The 27,165-nt window shown below is 41.2% G+C and overlaps 5 protein-coding genes across 9 annotated transcripts in view; 2 read left to right on the plus strand and 3 right to left on the minus strand.

The window, feature by feature from the left end:
- Nucleotides 1–4,986, minus strand: part of LOC110851609 (formamidase) — a 12,375-nt gene extending 7,389 nt beyond the window's left edge. Inside the window, exon 1 of the mRNA XM_022099463.2 lies at nucleotides 4,866–4,986. The gene's annotated coding sequence lies outside the window, so the exon portion shown is untranslated. The remainder of the gene's footprint in view (nucleotides 1–4,865) is intronic.
- LOC110852443 (5'-AMP-activated protein kinase subunit gamma-1) overlaps nucleotides 1–20,971 on the plus strand; it is a 23,415-nt gene extending 2,444 nt beyond the window's left edge. The window contains exons 2-17 of one of the 4 annotated variants that reach the window (XM_022100513.2): nucleotides 169–737; nucleotides 838–1,112; nucleotides 4,025–4,321; nucleotides 4,741–4,798; nucleotides 4,885–4,976; nucleotides 8,596–8,632; nucleotides 13,911–14,002; nucleotides 14,215–14,257; nucleotides 17,251–17,388; nucleotides 17,511–17,559; nucleotides 17,638–17,696; nucleotides 17,783–17,937; nucleotides 18,013–18,081; nucleotides 18,201–18,455; nucleotides 18,538–18,705; nucleotides 18,814–20,963. In XM_022100513.2, coding sequence (XP_021956205.1) covers nucleotides 542–737; nucleotides 838–1,112; nucleotides 4,025–4,321; nucleotides 4,741–4,798; nucleotides 4,885–4,976; nucleotides 8,596–8,632; nucleotides 13,911–14,002; nucleotides 14,215–14,257; nucleotides 17,251–17,388; nucleotides 17,511–17,559; nucleotides 17,638–17,696; nucleotides 17,783–17,937; nucleotides 18,013–18,081; nucleotides 18,201–18,455; nucleotides 18,538–18,705; nucleotides 18,814–19,125 — 2,295 coding nt within the window. In that variant the 5' untranslated portion in view covers nucleotides 169–541 and the 3' untranslated portion in view covers nucleotides 19,126–20,963. Of the gene's footprint in view, nucleotides 1–168; nucleotides 738–837; nucleotides 1,113–1,788; nucleotides 3,209–3,316; nucleotides 3,630–4,024; nucleotides 4,322–4,740; nucleotides 4,799–4,884; nucleotides 4,977–8,595; nucleotides 8,633–9,410; nucleotides 12,545–12,623; nucleotides 13,322–13,910; nucleotides 14,003–14,214; nucleotides 14,258–17,250; nucleotides 17,389–17,510; nucleotides 17,560–17,637; nucleotides 17,697–17,782; nucleotides 17,938–18,012; nucleotides 18,082–18,200; nucleotides 18,456–18,537; nucleotides 18,706–18,813 lie in introns of those variants that run through there. The other 3 variants (XM_022100514.2, XM_022100515.2, XM_022100512.2) reach the window with 3 other exon arrangements.
- LOC110852444 lies at nucleotides 20,746–21,930 on the minus strand. The gene is made up of 2 exons (XM_022100516.2): nucleotides 21,647–21,930; nucleotides 20,746–21,549 (listed from the first exon to the last, which is right to left on the minus strand). Exons 1-2 carry the CDS (start codon nucleotides 21,665–21,667, stop codon nucleotides 21,106–21,108), a joined length of 465 nt encoding a protein of 154 aa, XP_021956208.1. The 5' UTR covers nucleotides 21,668–21,930; the 3' UTR covers nucleotides 20,746–21,105.
- A 751-nt stretch (nucleotides 21,931–22,681) lies between these two features.
- Nucleotides 22,682–24,293, minus strand: LOC110852320 (mpv17-like protein). The gene is made up of 4 exons (XM_022100357.2): nucleotides 23,577–24,293; nucleotides 23,405–23,502; nucleotides 23,126–23,309; nucleotides 22,682–23,035 (listed from the first exon to the last, which is right to left on the minus strand). The coding sequence occupies exons 1-4, from the start codon at nucleotides 23,691–23,693 to the stop codon at nucleotides 22,901–22,903; spliced, it is 534 nt and encodes a 177-aa protein (XP_021956049.1). The 5' UTR covers nucleotides 23,694–24,293; the 3' UTR covers nucleotides 22,682–22,900.
- A 225-nt stretch (nucleotides 24,294–24,518) lies between these two features.
- Nucleotides 24,519–26,869, plus strand: LOC110852664. Of its 2 annotated transcripts, XM_022100772.2 has the most exons (6): nucleotides 24,519–24,760; nucleotides 24,821–25,121; nucleotides 25,179–25,392; nucleotides 25,465–25,686; nucleotides 25,810–26,095; nucleotides 26,169–26,869. In XM_022100772.2, exons 1-6 carry the CDS (start codon nucleotides 24,560–24,562, stop codon nucleotides 26,799–26,801), a joined length of 1,857 nt encoding a protein of 618 aa, XP_021956464.1. In that variant the 5' UTR covers nucleotides 24,519–24,559; the 3' UTR covers nucleotides 26,802–26,869. The 2 variants fall into 2 exon arrangements, with proteins under 2 accessions (XP_021956464.1, XP_035710037.1); XM_035854144.1 differs by having other exon boundaries at nucleotides 24,821–25,392.
- The last annotated feature ends 296 nt before the right edge of the window (nucleotides 26,870–27,165 follow it).

Raw genomic sequence — 27,165 nt, forward strand, 5'->3', positions numbered from 1 at the left:
TGGGAAAGCGGGGTTGCAATCAGTGTTTTTATTGTACAAAGTGCATAGTCGTGTAGCAAGTATGACAAATTTCTTCATATCTTCAATTTCCGATAAACTAGTTTGCGTATTCTAATTTTTGAGTGATTTTTGACATTTGTTAATTGTTGTAATTTTTCCTAATTTCAGTGAAAATCCGACCTGGACAAACAATTTGATTTTTTAAATTGTCACAAATCGCCAATGCAAATCTCAACCTAGTCTCTCAATCTCATCCTCATAATTTTTACAAAAACCCAAAGATATCATTCGGGATTGATGAACAAAGAAAGCTTTAAATCCTGAACGTGGTGCGTTTCCGTCCTCATCCACATCGGCCTATTATTTAAACTTGGCCTACATCGAAAAAAGAAAATACACCACGACGGCCCGCACAAAAGCAATAAATAAGTTTTGAGTGAAAGTGTATGTAGTATACAGAAATATCTATTTAGTTCAAATAATTTAGGAAGGCAATTAAAAACTTGAACAATCACAATTAGTTAAAAAGAGAACAATTAAAATGTCGGGTTCCGGCCTCGTTGTGAACTTGGACCGTCGTCGCACTTCCATCGGCATGGAAGAGAAGGCTCTGTCCACGCTGGAAAAGTTTGTGGAGCTCGTAGAGAAAGGGGGCATTGACGAAGAGGACGAGGAAATTGAAGGAAGTGCAGAAAGTGTGTTGGATAACCTGGATAGTAACACGGACTCGACAGAAAGTGAGTGGCATTTTTGTTGACAACTTTCTTTCCTGTCATTAATATTATTTACTAAAGTACGAACGTAGTTATTCATTGCATTTGTGTTTATTGCTTCCAGTGACCTCGGTGGAACGCTCCTACTGCTCCGCCCCCAACACAATCACGGGCACGGCGAGCAAACGGAGCAAGGCCGACGCCAACCGGGCAAAGTTGTGTGAATTGTTCATCGATCCCAAACTCGTCGACTTGAAGAGGAAGGCGATGGCGAACAGTGCTGCGGCTAATTTAAATCAGAACGGCGACTCTTTAAAATCTTCGGGACCCGGTGCAAAGAAACTGGAAGAGATCTGGGTCAAAAGAGTTAACGATCCAGCAAGAAGGTCTTTTAGAGTGGTGAGTCGTCCCACCCTTTATGTGCATGTAATATGTATGCATGATAATGATTCCCACCACCCACGCACTTTTCTTCTTCTCCTTATTATAATAATATACTGGGCTGGGCTACTGCAAATGAATCAAATACGAACTTTCCCCACCACGCTGACAGCTAAGCTTGCCGACTACTACTTGCTTAATTTTCACTTTGTACTTTCTCCAATGTTATATATTTATAAATATGCATGAATTCTATTCATCAACTCTATGCAGTCGTCAATGCTGTGCTAACCACAATTACTGTTTCACAACTCATCATGGAGTACATAGTTGCCTGGTGTAATGGCGTTCTTTCCTCTATGCATTCATCCATGCATGCATGAGTTACACGAGAAGGACGGAAGTTTGGCAGGAATAATTAGCTCTAGTTTGGATATGTATGTCGTGTGTAGTTAGGATTTTCGGAGTTTTGGAGTAGCATCATCATCAAGAGAAAGAAGCTGAGCCACTAAAAACTGAGCTCCGAATCTCTGAAACTGAACGACTCTGTTACACGCAAAATCCTTGAGCAGCCCAATTCCTCCGAATTCTTTCAATTTCGCCTCTCCGGGAAAGTTCAGCTGGGAAGCACAAAGTTGGCAGCAGGCTAACCAAGAAACGACGTGTGTGCTCCTTGCTATTATGCAATCGTTCGGTGACAAAGTCAACGTCACATGACTCTGACCATGAAACACTGCTCGCCCTTAACCAATTTGCCTTCCCAAGACCGCAAAAGAGCAGTTCTGGTCAGTTTCTTTTATATTCAGAGCAGTCTCAGTGCAGTGTGGGGCTTGGTCTGACAGGGGCCTGGCCGAACAGTTTTCCACCGGACTTGTTCACTACGGTGGAAACTACTACCCAAGCTGAATATTTTGTTGGTGGGATAATACTTAAGAATGCAGTGCACATCTAATTATTGCGACAGTATATTTTACCAGGATAGGCAGGGTTAGCTACCAGTGCTGCTGCAAGTGCAGATTTTTGTGACGTGAGTAGTATTGAAACTGCTCTCATTTGAATTAGCAGTGTTGAGCTATTCACTGATTTGGATCGAGATAGCAAGATTACACCGACTTGTTCAGAGGCCGCAGCCACGAAGAAGAGGAGGACGACGAAATGAGAGATATAACAAGAAATTAGTGTCATTATTCACATTGCTTCATACAAAACTACGGAAAGAGATTTTATGCCTATCACAAAGGTCACCAACATAATACACTCATTGCTCACTCATTCACAGCGAATGATTCACTGGTCTTTAATTTTGTCCAGTCCAGCCAAGTCTATTTATGTACCAAGACGCTGTTGCATCTAGTTATACATACTTCTCTTTTGCATATATGGAAGAGCAGTAGTCGTCGTCGTAATTCGCAAAGCAACGAATATTCATAGAGTGCCTCAGCTACTTGTTACTTCCGTCAAGTCAAACGAATAATGCAAACCTCATCGGTTAGAGTACAATACAATGTGCCAGTTTCAAATTCTGCTCATATGCAACGAAATTAAATGGCACATATATTTGCACTACGACGACATTTCTAGTCTTATAATACGAAATAGGCCACAAAATGTTGTTGTAGCATCTTGTAAAACAGGGGCCAGAGATTATTATACATACAACAAAACTTCCTTGAAACAAGGATCCTTTTGCGCCTAATCACAAGGACGAAGAACACAATCTTCATGACTCAAGTCCACTACTTTCACTACGCCCTTTAACGCAGTGCTGCTGAACTTTCTAGTCTGGTGTGTGCAGCCAAAAATTGATAATAATATGGGCCCTAATTTGTTAAGAATCTGGTGACGACGTGTCTTAGTAAAAATATTAATTATTCCAACAAAAACGGCCAACAAAGATTGAAGGAAATTATTGGAAAGCTGAAGAAATTTTATCCGCACAAAATGTGTTGCAGATTATTTATATAAAAGTTTTTAAAAGTTTTTAACTTTCATAGTTAATACTACGCCTTGTATACATCGTTGTAGCACTATTTTTGTAATACTACAGAACAGTAGGGAATATGGGTGATCTGAACTCACCATCATCATCCATACCACCACCCCCACCAACAACGGTAATCTGATTAATGCCTACAGCAGAAAATTTTCACTTTCTCTCCAAAACTTTCTCTCACTTTCTCCCCTTTCTCTCCAAAACTGATTTGTGCTGTTATCCAATCTAATTGTTCACGCTTGGCTTGTTTGCATGTCAAGGATACTATAAGTAAATATGTAAATTATGCTGTGTGGCGCGGTTGGTTATCTTTATCCGAAACATGTGCCAGACTATTGATATTCAATTTTGAACAACTCGTTTCTGTCGTCGTGCTTAAATAGGTGTTGAGCTGGTGAACGTAATTGGAAGTGCCAATCTCATTACTGTATACTCTTCGACGAGAGTTTGTCATGGCGAACGGTGGTGGCGTCGGCGTTTTGGGAGGGCCTGCACGAACAAGACGAGCCAACTCCATCGCCCACCATCCCAGATATATGCCCGTCAGTATGAATTTAAAAAATATCAGTTGATTGACTAAATTCTGACAACTATTGGCTTTTAGAGACGAGAAATGTGTAGTTTAGATGAAATACTTTAGAGACGAGAAAACCAAATACATAGCTTAGACGTGTAACATCTTATTAGATGATGAGATAATGTGCACAACAAATTAACTTATGTAGGTATTCTTAGTAATCTTAGTATTCTTAGTAAATCCAACAACAAGTAATAATCTTCACATGCTTTCCTATCCTTCAAACTGCTGAAAATTGCTTGCTGAACGACCCTGGTCTGCTAATAAAATCGCTTGAGCTACAAGTAGTTTGGGATTAGTGTGACTTTTTAAAAGTTGGAGATGTGACCTTGTTGATATGTAATTTGTTTTTTGTGTCAGAACTTCCGAGGGGCTCAGCTCCCCTCGATCCTGACGGAGGATGCGGACGAGGAGAGGGAGGCGGGAAGCTACCCCACCCACTACCACACTGTCACCGGCGCAACCCCCGGAATTCGCCAGCTGCTCAAACCCATGTTTCTCTCCCGAGATGATGAGCGTGGACGGCACAAGTCTGGCGAAGAGGGGAGCAAGTCGCACCGAGGCAGCCTTATGGACGTCTTTCGACCCAGATCAAAGTCAGACACTTCCAAACTCAAGAAACCCAACTTTATCAATAAGATGTCTTCTGCTGTGCAGGTAACGTCTTCTGATACAAACGCTCACATATAAATTGAGGTACTTTTAGTTTAAGAAATATTGGCCAATATGTATCATCGTCGTCGCGTTGTATAACAATGTGACGTTGGCACCACAATCAGTGGTGGTAGCTCAAATTGAGACAAATATTATTGGTCCATTACTCTAATTAAGTTAAATTGGATAATTTAAGACGGCAGCAAGCAGATTTAAATTGGATAGTTTAACGACTTGGGCTTTGTTTCGACTTGTTTTTTGTACTTGATTCTGAGCTGTTCTCTAAAAGAGGTCTTCAGTTTCGATGCTTGAACTGGCCGGGGGTGGCTGCAAAGTGACTGCAATGCTACCACATTTTTCTAAACCCATAACTGACATTAAATATTTGCGACTATTAGTTAACTCTGTTTTTGTGCGTGCAGAACTCGTTAAAGAGTGGGGGAAAGTCGGAATCTCAGGAAGGACATCGGCCACGCTCAGGTAAGCCCAAAAAATATATGAAAAAGTGAATAGACTGGCATGTATTTAATTTAATGCAATAATTTACAATTTAATTGCTCATGCAGGCAGTGAGTCCACGCGTAGTCCAGTTTCCAAAGTCATCGACATGTTCCGAAGCCGATCTCACAGCGTCAATCAACAAGATGACAAAAAGAGAGTAAGTTATTTCCACCAACACTTTTGTTTGCACAACACATGCACTGCCAAAATGTGCATATAATATCACTCATAATTCATACGTATGATAATCCAGCAGTGTGCAATCTGCACTTGGTTGTAACTTGTATCACTGGTTAACTGGTGGTGATCAGTAAATATTCTCGAGTTGTCCACGATATTGGTTGTTACTAGAATTTATGCATCTTGAGGTTTTTTGTGCAGGTCGCGTATGCATATCTTCACTGAATTTGCAGCCAATGGAGTGATCCAACCATAAAAAGTGTCCTCGTCTCCAATTATTTATATACAACGTCATCAATATCGTTGATTTAGATAGTTCAGGTTATTTCCAGTTGTCCAGTCATGGTTTTGTTGGTCGCACTACCACTCACCTTATTAGTTACAGTACTCAACTGTGTCCAGTCAATAAAATCCAAGCCGATCCTTATATTTCGCGTCCTTCTTCTTCTTCATTGTTTTCAGGAGAGTCGTTTTCAATTCCTCCTGGCACACTTAAGCCCATTATTGTACAGGGAATGAAATAATGCTGTTTTGTTTTGGGCATCCATTCCATGTGGCCGACAGGTTGTTGAAGCATATGTATTTCTCATGCATTTACCATAATTGGATATCAGCGCAGCAATTGACGTTGTATGAGAATGCAGTGAGCATGGCTTGGTTTGGTTTTAGTTAAATGAGCTGTTGCTGGCTGAGCAGTTAATAAAATCGTGTGGGAGATTTTCCTGACTACGAAATAGTATAATCATCCTGCTTCATAGAGAGTGGTGATATCAGCAGCAGAGATTTTTGTGCATGCGGCAATGCCATTGTTAACTATTTGCTGGCTGACTGACTGTACTGTGTTTTTCCAAAAGCATTATTTTGTGATATTGTATTTAGTAAAGAAGGCATAACGTTCCTCACGTACCGTACGTACGTACGTACGTGCAAAGACTATATGAAAATGCTGATAATGTTATGCAACTCATTCCACACACAGAGATGAGACACACATGGATATCATCAAAAATCCAGTCTTTTATTGCCAACCACTCACCATTACCTGTGGTGTGTGGGAGAATGCTGCTCATGTTGCGAATAATATATGTGCGACTGGAGGTTACATTACTTATAATAAATACGTCCATCTCCTCTTTCTGATGGTCCTCGTAACCAAATTGAATCTTTTTGAACATGCCAGTTAACCAAGTATACACATGTGTAGCCAACTCTGCATCTGAAATGATCTCACAATGGAGGAGTCGTAGTTATTTTCTGGGGTTGTATCTCTGTGTGTGTGGCGATATTTTGTGTATGTATCTGAGCTCAGGTGTTGCTTTACTAAGCTCTGCTAATTGCTCCATCAGCATCAGTCAACTCAGTCAGAGAGAGGGACTGAGGGCGACGACGGCGTCCCAAATTTTACAAATCTGTTTCATGTGCTAATTCATTCACTCATCGACTTCTCGGTCCATTCTTAATTATTTTGCCTATGCGTGAGTTGAGGAGTTCCCAGTCACTCTCGTTATCTGCCATCATCACAATAGTTACTCACATAGGTGGAGAGAAGAGGAAAGGTACACAAGGAAAGAGAGACAATAGAACTACGATATGTATTTGTCTCCTCTATTCTTCTGATAATGTGCAAGGAGTGGTTTTGAACTTATTCCTGTCGCATCTCATCATCACTCTCTGACGAAAGTGGGTGTCAGCTATATTCGTCACTTATTGGTTGTGGGATCATAATACGTGTTATCAGTGTACATTGTATCATACGAGCTGGGGTGGTTGGACGGATAAGTGCAGAGCGTGTGCGTGTCAAATCGGTCCCTTTAACTTATCAGGAGTGTCAGCTAAAAGGAGGACTTTTGTTCGGAATGGTTGCTTGCTGAGCACGAGTGATAGAGAAAATCCGTGCCTGTAGAAAGTGGGTGGGGACAAAATGTCGAAAGTGAGTTTTTTCCGGTGGAGGAAGAGTCGTAGTAAGGAGAGCATCGAGAACCTGCCCAGCTCAGTCTCCTCCAGCGGGGGGACGAGTCCTCAGGGGGAGGAAAAGCTTGGACGACGGCGAAATCGGGCGCCGTCTCCCTCCTCCAGACTCTCCCCCCTTCCACCCCCCACAAAAACACAGCGGAGTCGCTCCCTTGACCCTGACAGTTTGCAGAAGAGCGGACTCAGAGACTTTCTCCTCTCCAAGGTCAGATCTTATATGTATACGTAGCTCTTCTTTCTTCTTCGTGGATATATGTGTATATACTTCACTTCAACCAGTTACAAGTCATGAGACCATTTCGGAACAAATTCCTATCAGCCTATGCACACACCAGACAAGCGAATAAATAAATCGCACAAATAAATATTGGACTGAGAATTACTACTCCCACAAGACGAGCCTATGCATACATACAAGTATTTTATAGTGTTGGAAGTTTATGAACTGTCCGAACTGTGGGAGAATATTTGGATCACGGGGAAGCGTACAGTTGAAGCATGTATGAAATTGATGCACACAATAATTTCCACAATTCATACGTACGTTAAATAAATACATATGTACGTGCATTTAGGTGGTGGTACAATTGAGCAATTTGTGAGTCATGTCATTCTCTTACACGCTTCAGGTCAGGTAAATAGAAGAAGCGTGGCGGCGCAGGAAGTATTTAGTAGAAAAGGATTCTCCCAAAACATTATTCACACCACCAGATAATCCATTCTAATAACAATGATATTAGCAGTAAGTAAGCACATTTTGCTAATTTCGGCCAAGCAGACTTCTTTGTGTTCTTAAGTTGAACCCATAGAATTAGAGATATACTACATTTATAGTATACTTGCTTACAAATACTCGTTTGACCAAATTTCGCACTTATTTTTAAATATCGTTCTCTTATCAATCATTTTTTATTTGACCAATTTAATGTTGTATAATTTTTCCAAGTTTGCCTCAATTTTAGATAATAGCGCAAATATAATTCGTGCATTTGCTGTCGGCAAACAGAGAAACAATTCGTCTCATAGTCGAGTCTCTGATCTGATTCTGGGGTGGTTTCAAGACATGGCAGTCCGTGTTTCAAAACTAGTGTCGCTGAATATTTCATGGCCTTTCCAACTTCTTTGTTTGTTTGTCATTTATCCGTAAAGAGGAGTTAAAACAGTGAGATTGTCACCATCGCCGCATGTACAAACTCTTACATAAAAAACGTTCAGTAAAAAAATCTGCACAACATTTGGATCTAATTTTGATTGTAGTTTAAAACTTTGGATGGGACATAAAACATGTGCGGAAACTATTTGGGCACGGAGGCCGCACTAATCCGCACCTGGGTGGGTAGGTGGATGGTTCGATGGATATTTTAAGAGCAGACAAGGACATTGTGTTTAATAATTCCAATTCCTACAAAATAAAAATGTATAATCTGTGGTTAAACATTTTGTAAATGTCGAGAGAGCAAATATACGTGTACATCATACGAGTTCTGCCTACTGCTGATAAAAGAAGATAACTTTTTGCGTATACCAATAGTAGCCACTTATTTAGCTAAACTTGCATGTTGAGCAATGTGTCCTGATGCAGCTTAATCACTTGCTAATCTTACCTTATCTCATTTTTTTTACAGAAACATAGCAGCAGCTCCAACTCTTGGACGCCTCAAGGTAAGAATATCGTTTTTGTTTGCAATTATTCTGCTCGTCATTTTGATTCAATCTCAGCTCCACCAAAAATAATACATTCATTATGCAGCAAATATATCTAATGTCTCACGGAGATAAGTCTGCATTTCCCATTCCCATCGACATTCAAAGGATACATAAAAAATTGTGCTGCACAAATGTGTGTTTGTACGTACTTTTTTTATGTCATTGCGTTGTTGTGCTAGTCAAGCGCAAAGTGCAGAAAAGTTTAAATGGCAATTTTTATGTGTGTGAAACGATTCCATCATCATTCACTCACTCTACATAATACATAATATTATGAACGGATGGAAGATATGGAAGAATTGCAACTGGCCATTCCATGTGGATTGGTGCAAAAACATGTTGTTTTAAAATAGCTCAACCTCGCCATATTCCCACACACCATTTATCTACATATGCCCATGCATAAGCCAATCGGGTTTGCAAGTTTTTTACGACGCGTTTTCTCCCGTATAGATTACACTCATTTCATAATATTACTACCAACATAGTTCTCCCAATTGAATTTATCGGATCGAAAATAAGGTAGGTCGGAAAACCAGGAACGGAAGAAAAGCCCGAAAAGGCTCGAGCGTAAAAGGGGAATAGGCAGAGATTCTTTAGAATTCGCAGGAGGCTTTTGCCAATGGAGTGCCATGGATTTGGATCATTTTGAAACGGCGTTTGTGCAAGGCTCTCTCCTGTAAAGGTCACCTTGAACTTTAGTAAACTCGGGCAATGCTGAAACGAAGTGGTGCCAAACGGATCCGGGATTTTGTCCATGAAGGTTGCTGTCGCTGAAGCTGCGTACGTATCCTCCACTTGACTCTTCTCAATTGTGGGGGGAGGAGCTATCGTGTTTACTTCAAAATTATTATTTTTTACCAAGTATTAAAAGGGAAGCAGGGTGAAAGCATAAAGTGCTTGCGTCTCATTGGGAGCAGTTTTTGTCACTTTACGTACATTGTGTCACACGAGGACATTGAATCACATTCCAGTACATTAAGTACGTCTCTGCTGTGAAATTAATATTGAATATTGGGTTTATGTACTGGGAATTTGTTTTCACAATACCGTGGAAGTATTTATTATCAACAACATAGTAGTAACATACAGTGCACATTTGATACGCGAAGTAGGAAGTGTTGTTTTGCACAGCTCTCTTCTGTTTACTTACTTCGAGCAGGGTAGAAATTCTCCGGGTTTTTCTCCGTCGTTCTTGTTATCAAAAGAAGACGGCCACGAACACACTGTTCACTTGACTATGTGACGTGAGACTCGTCGCCGAGCCTGTGGGGTCACACGTAAGTCTCTCGCTGTCCGATTCAATAAGACAATAATAACTACCCAGGCTGGGGACATATATCTCGCCTTGGTTTAGACCTGTCATCATCAATAATATAAGCAGTTCGTCCCCTGTTGTTGTTTGCATCTCGTCTTTCGGATTGACAGTTAATAAACAAGAACTGGCACAATAACAACCATCACATTTGGTTGGCACACGTTGTATGCAAGTAGTTTCCTCAAAACCGAAAGTTTCATCAAAACGTTGTCAACCACGGATCGTCCGAAGAATAACGTCGAGTCTACACCTTCTTCACACTTCGTCAATTTCCACGAGAGGAGAAGACCAAAAAAAATGTTGCACCAGATTCGATTCAAGTTTAAATCATTTTCTTTGTTTTCCGGCAGCAGCTTTCTCGTTCTTCCAATTCTTGTAACGTGAGCCCCGTCTCGTTGATTCTCAGGTCATTTTGGTTTGGTAAATTGGGAACACATAGATAATCAGAATATACACACAATAATATACCCACTGCATATGCAAATTACATAATACAAACAATTGTACGAATGCAACGTGAGAGAGGAGTGTGAGTGTACGAGTGAGGCAGCACGAACGCACAATAGCTGTGCAAATTCTTGACTATTCTGCCAAAAACGTATACATACACAAGACGCCAAATACATTATTAAGTATGTGCATTTGTCTCTGTTGAACTAAATTAATTAGGTGTTGGGAATTGGTCCTAGAACTGGTATCCAATCCAACGCCGTACATTAGTGTGAGTGCATGAAACTGAGTTATAAGTTATAAACTTATTACATCACCACATTCCATAGACAGGATTTGACAGGAAGGACGCCCAGCCAGCACAGTCATCCATCATCACATCGTTTTTAGATTCAATTTGTGCAGTGATGGAGCCGGCCGGTTGTTGGTTTTATGTTCCGGTTTATTAGGTTAACTGTCTCTTCTTCTCTGACTCTCTTGGCTTCTTCTTCTGCCTGGAGTGACCAAGGAAAGTGCGACGCAGTTTGTGACCAATAATATCATTCCATGTTGTGAGAGGTATAATAATATCACATTACTACTTCAACAGGCAGTAGTATTCAGTGTATTAGCTCGTAGCTTATAAATGAAATTAAATAGACGGGGTGGATGTGGATTGACAGATTCTTGTAGCCCCCGGATCTCACAGAATCCTGACTCGGTGCCAGACATTGGGAAAAGCAGTGGCTGTTATGTTATGTTGCTCTGCTCGCTGGCATTTCACAGTAGCATAGTGATTTTTGCAGATTTTGGTGGTTTGTGTGTCTGACTCTAAAAGCTTTGACTTTTCACAATATTTTGCACTCCTCCAACCATCCATCCATCCATTATATATTGTGCAAAATGCGTGTGCTGCGAGAAATACAGGGAAGAAGGTGACCTTCAATTTGACGAACAGAAGAACAACAACACACCAAAATACAACAGCAGCCTACTGATGGTGGCATATATGTGTTTTTGTATTGCTATGTAAGTACGGCGACATTTATTATTGAGCTAAATAATACAGACCCTGTAGACTTGGTGTGGTTTAGCATATTTATTTAATCTATCGTCCGCCCCGTTGATTTGATACCAGCCAAAATCAAGAAGAAAAGGGGGTTGATTATAATTCAGTGTGCATGGGAAAGTGTCTTTCAATGGTCACTTGTCTGTCGGGCTCGGGATAGTGAGCAGTGTATTTACGATATAAGAGGACACATTTTTTGAAGCTTTCGATTAGTTTAATGACTGACACTGCTGACAGGCAGAAGGAATTACTCGGAAAACAAACAACAGAAAACTACCACGACCAACACAATCCACGTGCCAATAAATGCCAACAAACTGTTTATGTGGTGACGTGCTGTGAATTGTTGCATAACAGACTTCTTCCTTGTACATTGAATCAAGTGCTTACTTTGTAGAAGTAAAATAATTAAATTGCAAAACTGCCCTCGCAAATGAGGCTTTAATGTCGTCAAGTCGGTCAAGTGTTTATTCCGTTCAGTGTGAGCTTGTTCTGTAGGCAGGTTCAGACTTTCACCGTTCTTCCGGTTTTCGGCTTTCCTCTTCTCACAGACACTGTCCCCAACTACAAATATTGTCGTTACAGAGGGACGGAACCAGAAGAGATAAAAGTGGTACTATTATTTTTCGTTTGTCGAAATCTGCATCCATCCCCTGCGTTGGGATGAGATGAAATAGGTGTAAAATATGCCCAAAGCTGAGAATGTTTCCTCACCTTCGGAGGCACCGTCCCCCACCTCAGCCACGCTACACTTTTTCCTCAATTCCTACAACCCATTTTCTTCTGGGATGAGTTCAGCGCCTGGAAGTCGACGTAGTTCTAAATCTAACAATGGAGCAGATACTTCCGCCAGCAGTGCAGTGAGCAGTCGGAGAGAAAGTCGAGACTCTGCCGGATCAACTTCCACTTCTGCGAGTCGTCGTGAATCACTTGAAATCTCGTCGACGTATAATAAAGTACAAAGTCGGAGGGAATCTCTCGAGTACGAGACAAATGCTGTTAAACAATCACTGGACAATAGTAATGGTACTGGGCCTATCACCCCTCAGAGGTATGTATGCATGTAGGTCAACAAAAAGCATACTTATTGTCATATGGAAAAAATGGTAAGGGTTACATCCTTTGTGTAGGCCGAGTTCTTCTTCCGGAAGCACCGACAACGACATCACCGCCCACAGTCATAAAAAATGTCACAAACCCAAGTCCAACATTTTGAAGCACTTTATGAACAAATGGAGCAGTCCGAAAAAGAGCGGAGGTCAACATAAGGACAACAGCAATTCAGGAGATCAATTCATAGCAACCCCACCACCTCCTCCTCCCCATGCCCATCACAATCAGAGCAAAGTCACGCCCATCATACCCATAATCATTCAAAGGTCTGGTTTGGACACGAGCACATACTACTACCCACCAAAGTCAGTTCCTCGAAATTGTGGCAGGCAGACGAGCGTCTTATCCACATCTGCTCCAAACCAAGCCATGGGAAAATCATCCCCATCCTCACATCACAGCAGTTGCGCTAGTAAGGGTCACCACACTAAAGATTCTCTCAAGGCGGAATCGGGTGACGGTGACCTGAAAGATGTTTCCGGCTCGGGGTCATTTTCTGGCTCTTGCTCTTCTGTATCATCATCCGCCTCGGTGAGTGTGGAGTCGGAGGACGATGGGGATGAGGCGGAGAAGATTGAGTCGCCATCCCCTCTTCATCAGTATCCTCCCGACCGGGGGTCGTCCTCCACGTACTACTCGTACTATCCAGAGTTTCGGGCAGGCTACCCGGCGGATCGGAGTCGAGCTCGAAGCCGGTCCTTGGACATTCCTGCAGGTAGAGAGATGTTGCGACGGAGGAGGTTCTCGGAGCAACAGGAACCATCCAGTCGTAATTATGGAACGTATACCATTTATGAGACCCGTTCTAATGCTTCCACTACTACAAATCCACCCAAGGAGAAAAAAACTCCAGAGGAGGATGACTTTGGCTGTTGTGAATTCGGCGAAGGAAATTTTGGTACTTATTTTATCAAAACAAAAAGACCGAGAAATGAAATGAAATTGAGGAGATGATTGGAAATTTGGTGGATTAATAATTCATCTCATTTTTGCACAAACCTTAATATTTTCATTGTGTACATCCACTTATTTATATCAGCAGCAGCACTTTTCTTCCAGTTGGTTTATTCTTTTTTAAAAAAGAAGGAGTTCTGACCAGGCTAATATATATCAAATGTCGGTATACATTCCATTGACGAGAGTCGCATATGTATCTGCGTATCATTTCTTTATCACAATGAGCTATAAGATTGAATCAAAAAAGAGCAATCGTTATCACACATTATTGCTTTATTGTTCCTTTGTTATATGAATCAAAGCGTCAAAATACGTGCTCAATATTGCTTGTTTAAATGTGTCCATAGGACCTCGACGGTTTTCGCTGCATTCACATCGGCCATCCGACGTACAACTTGATCCTGCTCATGCAGCCATACTCTTTCGCGACTCAAGAGGGGTAAGAGGACTACATAATTATACATAAATAATTACTAGTAATTTCGCCACCAAATTTATTATTCATTCAATCAATGCCCGATAACAATTTAATGCTTCATCTTTGATGTGTGTTCATGCATTTATGATAATGATGTGTCCGCCTGTGTTGTAAATAGCTTACGCAAAATGTCAATCTGCATTTTTCTGACTTTGACTATTAAATAATTCCAGCTCCCCAAAGCCGACCCTTTCTTGGAACGAGTCATTCTCAGAGGTAAGAACAACATGATTGCTATTGTTATTATTCACCATGTCCGGAATTTATCCCGAGTTTGTCGTTCATTTGTATCGTTTGTGTACCAGTATTCTCAGTATCGATTCAAAATCCAAAACAAAAACAGTTTGCATAGTAGGTATCATTATTATGCATTTGGCTGAGGTACATAGTTGAGAAATTGGTGATGGTGGTGGCGATATCATTATTATACAGTTGGCAGGCCAAGATTATCGCGAGAAGAAAGGTTTACCACTATTTCGTCGAGTTAAAGATGATTGTAACAAGACTTAATGAAGTCGTAGTTTAGTTGGTTGGTTGGTTAGTAAACGCTCTGCATGCATAAGTTAGTGCCAAGGAGAAGAGGAAGCCAAACTTGCAATGCTTTTACCTCAAGTTGCACCAGTCGTGCACGCCACAAGGGGAATTTATGCTTTGTTTATTATGATATTTCTTCTCATTCATCTTGGCAGCATGCATGGTGATGTTTGGTTTACTTATCCATGCTCCTAATCCACCAGGACGACTATGATGCGGCATTTCGTGTCTGGTCGTACCGTAGAGAATGTGCTGATGGATATGATGATCACTTTACCTACCTCGCTATGCATACATTTGCTTTTCTTCTTCCATGGGTTACATCAACCAAGATGACGACGGATTGGTTTGAGTTGAATCTGTAAATCTGAATTGAATCTTCATCATCAGTTGGTAACGACACTTCATATCATAAAGTTGGAGAAATTCAGAAGCGTCTGGATTTTGGAGTCCCATCCCATCGCCCGAAACGTTTGATCAGCAAGATGAAAAGTAGAAAGATGGTACGACTGGTTAATAACTAGTGAAGCCAAGAAGGTAGCTGAAGCAGTAAAGAGTTTTACTAAATGTGCTGTGAAATTGTGGTGCGGTGGGTCCATTAGTTTTTTCGCCTTCTCTGCAACGAGCAAATACAGCTATACAACGACTTTATTGCAATTAAACTGTCCATCTTCTTCTCTCCTGTGTGAGTATTGAATATGGTATAACCAACCACCGCATGGTATTGGTTGAGGTTGGTTGTGCAAAAATAGCAGGTCCGCGCATGCATTGCCATTTCAACTCCCAACAAACGTATATTGCCAAAACATTGGGTCTCTTCCAAACCGTGTAGTTCACCAGGATAGCTCGGAGTGAGTGGACCGCTTTCGTGCTTGCATAATATGTACGACGGTGTGTGGATCTACCTAATCTGCTAAAAAAACAATATTCCTACTATATCATCGTCGCCGTCGTCTAGTCAAACATTCTGTGCACACCATTTTCTTCTTGTTGGTTAAAATAATTAGATTTTGTCGCCCAAAAAAGTGCAATTTGTGCCATACATACATTCGCATGTGTGCCTTGACGATTTTGGTGCGGTCTGGTCTGTCCGAGAGCTAAGCGCATATAATACAAAATTATAGTAACGACAACGAAAATTAGGTTATTACATTACGTCGTGTTCTCGAAGGCTTATGCTTAACTGAAGTCTCTGAACTGAAGAAGACTCCCGTGCACACACCCACCCACCAGTGAACTGTGAACTTATATAAACACACTTGATTTACTGTCTGTGATACGAAAATGTCCACCTTTGCCTGTCCCACTTGAGGACGGAAAAAGTATTTCTTTTTAAAAAAGATGTGCTGGCCCACTCTCTAAAAAGCAGAAGAAGAAGAAGAAAGACTTTGATCTCTGAGCTCCTGCTGTCGCACTACTTTTACTTTATGAACAAGTTTAAGATGATGTGGTGCATCTGGCTGGATCTGTGAATAAATGAAGTTAATGAGAATTAAGTGACTGAATGTGCTGCCAAAAAACAAGCCGCATATTATCCTCCACGCCTATACCAGACCACTCTCGGGCTGTGGCTGGCAGTGATTTGATAACATAGATAAAGATATGACTTTTTTCTGGTCTGGTTGCTGCATTTCTTCATCTTCTCCTTGGTCGTCTTCGTCTTGGTCGCATTAATGGGAAGAATGCTGAATGATATCTATTCGACGTATGATCCTATGTTATACCTCTCCCTCTGCTCGTCCCACCTAAACATCGCTTTCGAAGACTCGGGCATTTACTCCCTCACCCAAATCAAGGACTTTGAAATTTCAGAGAGTGCTCAGGAAGTCAACCGTCTCTTGTGGGGCACGTCCTTTCTTCTCCTTAATACTTTTCTAATCATACTCGAAATTACTACCTCATCATCATCGTCATAATGGTTCTGCACGTTTTGGCAAAGAAGAAAATTAGGGCAAATATTTGCGGGGATGATGAAGAGATATCTAAACATGCATGCGCTAGAAAAGAACAGATGAGCCAAAAGCTGTATCGATCGGGAGAGAAAGTTGTATGCGAGCACTCTATGGTTCAGTTAATATGTAGGTTGTTGCTTTCTCCTCCAGTTCTTACATGTTCATGCTCTGCAACTAACTCTATATGTTCATCATCAACATGGTCAAATCGTTATTCTAGAGAGCCAGCAGAAGAAGATGGCAGTGCCAAAGATGATAAGGATGAGATGGTCGCTCACAATTTATGCCTCATATATATGACACCAATGCATAATGTCGTAAATAATGTCATTGCAGCTGCTGCTCATCCAACAAGTGGTGTAAATCCGTTAGAAATATTATTTCAGATTTATTATTGAGTAAACTCACTTTTCAACTAAAAAGGTTTCCATCATCAGTTGACAATTAAGTGGTCGCATTTTATTTCACTTTTTCATTTAATATACAGCAGTTTAACTTGGGATAGCAGAATCATGAGTCCTGTCGTGTATAATAATAGTGTGGAAGGTCGCCAGCGGCAGAATAGGAATAATTATAGGAGGATGGCGCTGAGTCGGAGCAGCGTCACGAACATGGGCCGTTTTTTAAGTTTAGACAGTAGTGCATCATCATTTGGTAGAAGGAGGGATCACATTGAATATTACGGAGTTATTAATCGATTTACTTCTCGTTCGCCAATTTCAGAGGAGGATGAGAACGAGATATTGGTCAAGTTCTTCAAGTTCCACAAATGTTACGACCTTATTCCCACGTCGGCCAAGCTGGTCGTGTTCGATACACAGCTACTCGTGAAGAAAGCCTTCTTTGCCCTCGTTTACAATGGTAAGTGAGATGCATACATATACATATATGCACTTTATAGAGTTTTAATAAGTAGTTATATAGCTATTAATGCATGCACAATTCGACATTTGCCTGGCTCAATTGAATTTTAATTATTTCAGGCGTTCGAGCAGCTCCTCTCTGGGACAGCTCTGGTCGAGAATTTGTGGGGTAAGGCTATTACTTGGATTTTATTATAAATTGGTTTTCGGGCGAATACTTTAATGACCTAATGTCCACGTTCTCTAGGATGCTTACCATCACAGATTTCATCCGCGTACTCCACGCAATGTATCATGATTCCGCGGGTATGCAAGAATTAATTAGTGCAAGAACTAAGCAGTTTATTTGGTAATTAAAGTCTAATTTTACTACGTATTACCAACAATTTCAGGGAAAATGTCAGAGTTGGAGGAGCACAGGGTGGAGACGTGGCGAAGCAGATTTCTTCAAGACAAACATCCACTCATCTTCATTGACCCTGACGCCTCCCTTTACGATGCCATCTGTTCTCTTGTCAACAACAGAATTCACAGACTGCCAGTGATTGTAAGTACACGATGATGATGGTATTTTTCTGTTTTATAATTAAACATACTCTACGATTGCATTTTGTCTCTACAGGATGCTCAGACGGGGAATGTCCTCCATATCCTGACCCATAAGCGCATTCTAAAATTCCTCTTTCTCTACGTAAGTCCACAGAGAGCGATCCACAGTCTTTATTGTTTTCATGGGCCATAAGCTGAATTATTATGGTTTATGATTCCTAAAACGGGAACTTAACGAAAGTTTGTCTGGTGATGATGCAGATACGGGAAATTCCAATACCAACTTTTATGAATAAGCCTCTTCGTGAGGTGAAGATTGGTACGTTTGAAGGGGTGGAAACTGCTCGAGAGGACACTCCGATTATTCAAGCACTTCAAAAATTTTTGGAAAAACGCGTCTCTGCGCTCCCCATTGTGGACGATGATAATAAACTTATCGACATTTATGCAAGGTTTGATGTTATCAACTTGGCAGCAGAGAAGACTTACAATAATCTCGATATCACGCTTAAGCAGGTATGATTGATGAGCATGTTGTGGCCTCAGATTATTCTATCTAAGAATAATAATAATAATAATAAATGCAAATTTTGCGCAGGCGAATGAGCATAGGAACGAGTGGTTCGAAGGGGTACACAAATGCAACATGGATGAGACACTCTTTGCCATTATGGAGAAAATTATGAAGGCAGAAGTACATCGTTTGGTGGTTGTAGATGAACAGGACAAGGTCATCGGAATTATCAGCCTTTCAGATATCTTGCAGGTATACCTACTACTTTGCATATGTACATAATTGGAACCACACGTATAGTTTATTACCTCCCTCGTGTCTGATTAGTAGTACATATCTCGTGTTTCTGATTATCCGTAGTACTTGGTGATGCGGCCCGAGTTAAAAGAAGTGACCATGGCGGATATTGAAGCCGTGATGAGTCCTCAAACCCCCGACGAGACATCACAGCAACAATCACTTTCCACATCAGCCGATGGAAATTCTCCTGTGGGGGGAAAAAGGTCTGGAACTCCTGAAGTGATCCAACCCTTCCAACACAAGTTTGAAGTAATGAAACTCGACGAAGAAGAATTGCTCCATCCGAATCATACCGACAATTCGATTGAGAAGGATGTCCGAGAAAATCACACCATCATCGAAGAAGAGGATGAGCGAGACAGCAAAACCTGACGCGATGGCCATTCATGAACAATTTTTTATTATTATTTTGAATTTATCTAAAGGCCATCATCATCATACATTGACGTATTTGTAGTTGTAGTAGCCGCAACAACCGCAGCAGATCTGTTTTTCCTATTTTGTTAGCCACGGACTGATTTTGTTTTGTGTGAGCCGTGAGGCCTGTAGTACTTATCAATCAATCATATTATTTAACCAGCTAGCCAATATTTTTAAATTATTGCATCATGTAAAAAGTGCTCGAGGAAGTATAGGATGAGCATGAGTTCCAAGTCGGCGAACTTTTGATAGGCTCTTATGTTACCAAATTCATCTGACTGTATTTGACGTATGTATGCAAAAAGATTATTGTTTATTGCCATAACATGATACAATTATCTACATACGAACCATTCATTTATGTAATTCGTACACTTGTTGGTACTCGTTGCTAAATTAAAACGGCCTTAACTAGATAACAATTTGTAGCAAAAGTATGACGAGATTGAAATATCAATGCAAAATACTTTCATCAGGCTCATCTCTTTCTACTGACAATTCTTCCCGTTAAATCATTTAGTTAAATTTGATTGCTCATTCGTGTTGTACTAGTGTCAGGATTAGTCCTTTAAGTATTCACAAAGTAAATGTCATGCACAGATAACAAATGTCGGTACTAAATTTGGACGTGCGATTATCAATGTCAAACCCATTTCATCATTTTTTTTGCGCGTGTCGTCCTAACAAAAAAGATAATCTTACAATATGAGTGAAATGGAAATGGAGGTACAAAAAATATTTTAGAAACTGAACAGAAATTCTTGAATAAGGTTCTTCCAAACCTGAAGCAACTAAACTACATAGTGCTTTTTCTTCTGGAATTAATTATAATTATATATATATATATATCCGCTATAACTACTATACATAGATTGTGGTTTATGCAAAAAGGCGTAGTTTTTACTCATTTTTAGTCATTTTGCGAATCAAATCACTATAAATTAGGAGAAACTTATTACTACTCCAACGTACCTAATCAATACAGAACGAAATAGTAGACATATACTACATATGTATTTATTATTATTACTGCGGATAAAAGAAAGTGACTACGACACGTTCGGCATGAAACAATTAGAACCTCGTCTTTGACTCTATCTGCATAGTTCAAGGAATTGTTGTATGCCAAAACACAAAATTTTTATGTAATTTTCGTCTCAGAAGTTGCTAATTTTGTTGTTCCGATGAAGAGATCGTGTAATTATTTTATTCTACTCAAGGGTCCTCTATTTTCTACCTGAATCCAAATCATCAATTACATATATTACTTTAATATATGTACATACATATATCTCGCACTGGTTTATTATTGACCAGACTACTAGAATTTGTCTGGTCGCAAAATTTTGGATCGCTTTTGGTCATGTCAACAGAGGCAAATGTACATACACCTATACACCGACAGACAAGTATGTCGCAGTCTTAGCACAATGTTCACCCCTCCCCCAAAATGCTTATTTTTTAGAAAAACGTCGTCTAATTAATGATTATTCTTGATTATTATTAAAAGCGTAAAGTATATAGACGAACAAAGGACGATTGTTGACTGGATCGACTGAAACGTGATTAACAATTTTTCTGAGGAATTTATAAATATATTTGTATTACGCTGTATATGGATAGACCGGATTGTTGCGCAATTTTATGTTGTATATCATCATCGTCCTAAAGTTAATAAGTAATGTGAGTGTGCGTACGTCAATTTTTTTTGGTGCACCAAATTGTTGTGGTACCTTATTTATACTAGTAGGCGGGTGAAGATGAAGGAAAATAAAATGAATATATATATACATCAAAATATCTTTAACCCGTGTTTAAAACCTCTTTCGGCAGTATGTTTTATTGTTATCAACTATCGTACCCACAACCCGCATCCTCTTTTCCATGAGTTACTTTAAGAAAATATTATTTTTGAACATGACATCTTCTCCCTTAAACTTTGACGGTCGTCGCGGCCATTTGCGTTGTGGAGTCTTCTGTGTCCCTCATTTCCTCCTCCTCACTCGTGTCTGGCTCAGTCACTATGTCGATCAGGACGACGGAGGGCATTGTGGTGGTTGTGGTCGTCGAAGTGGTCGTGCTGGGCTGTTCCTCTCCCTTTCTGATGAGGACTGGTCCTTGGAGACTGCGGAACTGGAACTTTGGGGGGACTCCGGGCGCCAGGAGGGACTTGGGTTCATTCTTGCTCACCCGTACATGCGAGTATGGCGCCGTGTAGAGGACCTTTCCTCCACGGGCGGATGGCTTTTTGGCCTCCTGGGTAGCCTTGGACTTTGTGATGGACGACGAGGAGGATACCGACACGCTCTCGTTGTTCATCACCCCACACTCCACCAAGGTCACGGCCAGTAGTACAAAAAGTAGGCAGAAAACGCCCTGGAATGCACAAGTCGTCCCGTTAAAAAAATTGTCACATGTCCAAATACCTCTGTAAGTAAGGGGGCAATATCATATTGCCAATATGTACACTTACCGATTTGCTAGTAAGCGTCATACTTGTGACTGTTTAAATGACTTCCACTGCGTACTGTGCACCTGTTTCCAGTGTTGGAAGAGAGTCGGACTTCTTACGGGTGTGGCTTTTATAACCGGTCCCTACACAACAGTCCACAGTTTTACTGATGCCCACTCACACCTCGTTACGAGTAGCACTACTTAGTTACTACTGATCTTTGTTGGAGAGAGTTTTTGCTCGCAGATTTCACAAGAGTTGTCCAACTGTGAATGGTAGTAGCAGGCCCAGAAGACACTGGCTTCCCTGAGAGTGACACCAATTGGTCAGACCAAATCTGTAGCCAAGTCAGTGGATGTAATCAATGCACCTCATTGTTGTGCAACAGTCAACAATCATGAGCAGCAGCAGCATGCACTTCCTCTCTACTCAAGACGATTCCGCTCTAGGAGCCATTCACTTTTTCGCGAGATGACCATTTATTAATGGGGAGCAATTAATAAGGGCGCATGAATGAGGATGATGAGGCGATTAAAAAAGGAGCGGCCATCTGACAAGCCGTTCGATTACATTGCGTACTTTGAGGAGTCTGCTAATGACGAGCGACGGATGTCATTGTATGTTCTTCGTCGTAATCAAGGCATGCAATAATCAATCACGTTAACCACTTCTGCCGGAATCACTCTGTGTGGAAGGAAGCAATATCGAGGACTGTTTGGGGCTTCCTCACTTTCTTTTTTTTGCAAAGCGTGCAAATTAAAGTGTAACGTCTCAACCGCCCTTGTGATCCCAATTCGCAATTTCATTATTGTTACGTTTTAGTAGAACTGGGCGTCGAATGTATGAAACATTTACATATGTGTGTGTGTGTATATGTACGTATGCTTAATTGGATGCAGATTGTTGCAGATGACGCAAGAGATTTAAGTCGAGTCAAGGCTCAAGTTTAAAGATTTGGAGTAGTCACAGAGCTGAATGTAAAAGTGCAGTGATTAGATTTCAACAAATTCTTCATGCTTTCTCAACCTCTAAAACATATTGCAAAAAATTGAGTCGTAATTCATTCCTTTGTATCTTTTATTGCTGGTTGGAAGGAAAATCTTTTTCCTTTACAAATGCGATATGAAGACACACAAAAAAACAACGATTAGAAAGAACACTTTATGGCGACAATTAAAAATTTAATTAAAGCAACATTGGTCATTAAAACGGGTCCCTTAAAATCCTTGAAAGATTGCATTTTTTCTCACACAAAAGGTGTAAATAATCCATCAATTAATTGTTACGTTTCTTGTAACATAAAATATTTGCCCAGAGGAGGCTGGCGAATCCAATGTAGGTCACACGGTAGCGTGCAGGCACCACGGAAAAGTTGACCGCTTGGACGGGGAGCCAGAAACAGCTACTCACCTGGAGGCAGTCATTGGATAGGATTATTTCCTAATTTTCATCTTTGCGCATATTTAAGAATTATACGCAATATTTGCAATTAGAAATTACCACAAAAGTAGGAATGAATTTTCGTCTGAGTTCCTCAAACACGTCCTCCTTCTTCTCCAGCACAGACATCGTGATGTAGAAGAGGGCGAGAAGATTTGGCGTGAATACGAATTGGTCAATCAGGCACTTTTTCGCCACAATCTTCACCGTCGTCCCAATCACTCTGCTGTCCAAAAATCTGTACCTGAACATCCAAATCAACTCCAATAACATGTCGCAGGTATAGTTTTTCTATCTTCTCATCAGTTAGTTCTTCGTTACAATTAGTTAACTTGTTACCAGTAGAACAGGGTCGGAGCAAGGACAACGGTCCCCACAAACCCATAGCGTTTCAGGGCGTCTGTATCATACGGCTTCTCTTCTTCACCCGGTTTTCTCTGCAAAATGTAAATGTTCATATTATTCCATTGAGTGCATTGTAAATCTTGCCTGTATTTGCATATGTACGAACCATAAACTTTTTGAGAACCGTCTGCTGAGAAATTTCTGCCGTAAAGTAGAGCGAGCCATAAATCACGCAGTTGGAGATGAGTGGATACTTTGCCAAGGATTGTCGGATAAAACTCATTTTTTTATGAAAAAAATGCAGTGTCTTGTAAACTTTAAACTTGGAAATAATAATAATTACAGCTTTCTAACTAGCCAGCCAAAAGCATTATACTCTCGGCGACCAACTGTTTATGTAACGAGGAGTGTTTGGGTTGCAGGCAGGTTCAGTAGTTTAGTTGGATGGATGATGTTGTAACAAATACTTGATTATTATTACGCTACACGATAATAATACATGGCACACAATGTGCTTGGCAACGTATGCGTGGTGGCCTTGGGTCGCACTTGAATCAGTTAATCGAGATTTCTGGTCGTGTTGATGTTGGAGGAACCCACGCTGCAAACCAGACTCCCGACTTTTGTGTGATCTGTCTGCGAGCGAATAAAACGATTGGGAGCCATGTATTTAGTGCGAATCCATTAATATTGCCAAGTTGACATAATTTAAAATGCTCCAATAAAAGTGTTCAAAATGCATGCAAAATGTTTATGAAATCGTGAGATTGATTATTGTTTACGCATTTCCATACAGAAGAAACGGAGCAATATTTTCTGAACATACCGAACAGTATAACAGCACGTACCGTAGATGGTTACGTTTAAGTACTAACGGTCTCAATCCTACGATTCAGACCGGAGTTAGTTAATTTAATGCAGACATTCATACATATGAAAAAAAAAGTTCTTCTAATATTTGCTAGTACATAAGCATGTATTTTAATATGGAACGTAACGCATGCTTCTGAAAAGATTATGGAAATCTTATCAGTTTCCGGTCCGTTTCTCTTCATTATTGGTGAATGACATGATGGAAAGAAACTCGTCTCGGAAAATGAGAGTGAGGAGACACTTGAAGTATTATTGTTCATTCGCAAGTCCGAAGTAATGACCACCATGCAGTGCTTAATTGGTAATCCTAACTGGCTGGTCGTGGCGGCGTCTCTCACCCTCCTCCTTCCACTGGGGTCCGCGCAAACACTCTCCCTCATCCCCAGCATCGAAGCCTTTTCGGGAGTGTACGTTCAAGAGGTTCCCACGAGCTCAATTTTCTACACCACCGTATCGCCATTAGTATATGGGTTCAAGGTATCAAGTGCATCTCACTTATCAATTTAAAAGGCGAGGTTTGAGACAATTAATGTGCAGGTGCCCAACTGGAGTCGAAATGAGACTTATCTGCCCACCCAGAACTGCAGCCTACCCGACTGGTCGGAGGGGACGATTTGTCCCACCGCCTTCTACTTGGCTCGGGTCCAGTCCCGCTTTTCTGAATATCTTTTCAATGGGCGACCTCTGCTTCACCGCCTCATCGAAATGGGAGCCACGCCACAAGTCACCGAAATCATGTTCGACTGCCACACACTCGACAGACATTTCAAAGACATTTACGTCGACAAGGGTGTGATGGAACGGTACCTGGAAAAGTTGAAGGGTTGCTCACCTGCAGGTCAGATATTACATTGGCATTCGCATCGATCACGTTCGAAATTATTTTTTTACTCAGGTGACACGGAATATTTTCGACACATCTCCAGCTACACGTACAACATTTCCTCCGTGTACAGACAAATGTACGACAGCTACTTTAACGAGGTGTGGCTTCAAGTTAGTGGGGGGAGGATAGATGCCGGATTGTGGTCTAATGCACAAAGTGTACTCAACACGCTCAACTTTTTTAATCACCACGTCGAACTACATCGGTGGCACTCGGCACTCAGGTTGTTTCGACAAATGATGAAATTTACTAACTAATATTACGCGTCTAATATTTATTGTGGTCAAATTGGCAGTGATTGCGAAGCCGGACGAATTCCGGACTCCCTGCTCACACCGGAACTCATTGGCGACTCGCTTCAAGAGTTGTTTGAAACCTTGCGGCAGAGTAATCTCGTACCCCTCATTCCCGCATCCGACATTGGCAACTACTTCCGAAATCGACTCGCGGACTGCACATTTACGAACGAGTCCTTCGTCGTCAGAGTTCTCATTCCTGTGACGGCCAAGAATCAGAGGTATGAGCGGCGTAATGAGCAGTACACATACGCACATGTGGCACTGGTATTATTGGATCAATAGTCGTAACGTGTGGTGTCTGGTGAAGTTAATCAATACCATCATATTTAAATTATGAACAGCCACTCGCTCTACTCCATCCGCCCAGCCACATTTTACGACGCGTTTACGGAGCGATACTGCTCACTGGAGCTGTCTAACGGAGTTTTTCTCTTCGACAACCTGAACCTCGTCGCCTATGACACAACTTGCACTCCGAATGACTTCTGTCATGCCCCAAAGGTCAACACTGGTCGGGTCAACTCATGTGCTTCCGCCCTGCTCAATCAAGACTGGAAAGACGCCTTGGAATTTTGCCCTTTCAAGTGTCACTCGCTCAACAAATATCACAAAAAGTCTGGTTTACACGTAAGCAATCAAGACAATTTTGCACGTGTAGTCGTATAAAAAAAATTGTCTGAACTTTCATCGTTTTTTTAAGATTACAATTGCGAGTCAGGTCATGACCCCTGATAAGGTTTTGCTTGCTGGGGACAGACCGCTCGATACACGAGTTGGGATCAGTTGCCTCTCATCCTCAACAAGTTGGACGTATTCGCCCATATTTAATGATAGCATTACGGAAATGGCGAATAAGTCTGGGTGTTTGGAGTTGACACTGCCCTGTGGCTGCACCCTCACCGTGGAAAATGCCGGGGTCAACTACACCCGGACATGTGGCAGCCAAGTGATGGAGAGCAGCAAGACTCCGAAATTAAGACTAGTTGTCCCATTCCATTGGTTGCGAAAACAGGAAACGATAGCGTCCCTGTCCAAAGTGCCCACTCCATACGTTCCTATTTCGATGGAGGACTTGTTCCCAAGCTCTAGACCAGCTTCGTCATCCTCATCGACAGACCCAACGGATAGGACGAGTACACCACGTGGAGGAGGAGGAGGAATCACACTAGTTCTCTTGGTCTGTGTTTTTGTAACAATTGGCGTTTGTGTCGTTGTCGGAATTTTAGTTCGTAGACTTCATTTTCTCGGCGTCAATCTGTTCACGGGGGGAAGTTTGGGTAAGACATGTCCACAAAGCGTGTCCTACCAACACATGGAGCAACCAGAGCTGTGAAGAAGGATTTAGCAATCATTTCATTACAATTTGATTTAACAATAATAAAGGATGAGAAAGTAATGGTACGTGATAATTGTTATCATTCTTCATGGTCCAAGGGTGGCGGCTTAGTCATAATAAAGATTCCGTCATCAACTAACTGCGTACCCATGTACGTACCACTTACGCTTTCACTTTCATTTTCTTGTTGAATTTATACCCTATGCGATTTTAGAGTCATCAGAGAGTGATAAAAAGTGACGCTACTTCAATGTCGTAAGTGCACTTGGTCGCATAAATTATGGGAATTATTTCACCCAGGCAGAGATTGGAAAAAGTCCCAGTCACTTATTCTGCACAGCACGATCATGACATTGACAGC

The sequence above is a fragment of the Folsomia candida genome, unplaced genomic scaffold (assembly GCF_002217175.1).
Source record: "Folsomia candida strain VU population unplaced genomic scaffold, ASM221717v1 Fcan01_Sc007, whole genome shotgun sequence".
NCBI classification, from domain to species: Eukaryota; Metazoa; Arthropoda; class Collembola; order Entomobryomorpha; family Isotomidae; genus Folsomia; species Folsomia candida.

Coding starts and splice junctions, on each gene's coding strand:
- LOC110852444 (XM_022100516.2), bottom strand. CDS start 21,667: ATGACGCTTACTAGCAAATCG. Junction 21,550..21,646: donor TGACGCTTACTAGCAAATCG/GTAAGTGTACAT, acceptor TGTGCATTCCAG/GGCGTTTTCTGCCTACTTTT.
- LOC110852320 (XM_022100357.2), bottom strand. CDS start 23,693: ATGAGTTTTATCCGACAATCCTTGGCAAAGTATCCACTCATCTCCAAC. Junction 23,503..23,576: donor CGGTTCTCAAAAAGTTTATG/GTTCGTACATAT, acceptor TACATTTTGCAG/AGAAAACCGGGTGAAGAAGA. Junction 23,036..23,125: donor AATTCATTCCTACTTTTGTG/GTAATTTCTAAT, acceptor GACTGCCTCCAG/GTGAGTAGCTGTTTCTGGCT.
- LOC110852664 (XM_035854144.1), top strand. CDS start 24,560: ATGACCACCATGCAGTGCTTAATTGGTAATCCTAACTGGCTGGTCGTG. Junction 25,393..25,464: donor CGGTGGCACTCGGCACTCAG/GTTGTTTCGACA, acceptor TCAAATTGGCAG/TGATTGCGAAGCCGGACGAA. Junction 25,687..25,809: donor GTGACGGCCAAGAATCAGAG/GTATGAGCGGCG, acceptor AATTATGAACAG/CCACTCGCTCTACTCCATCC.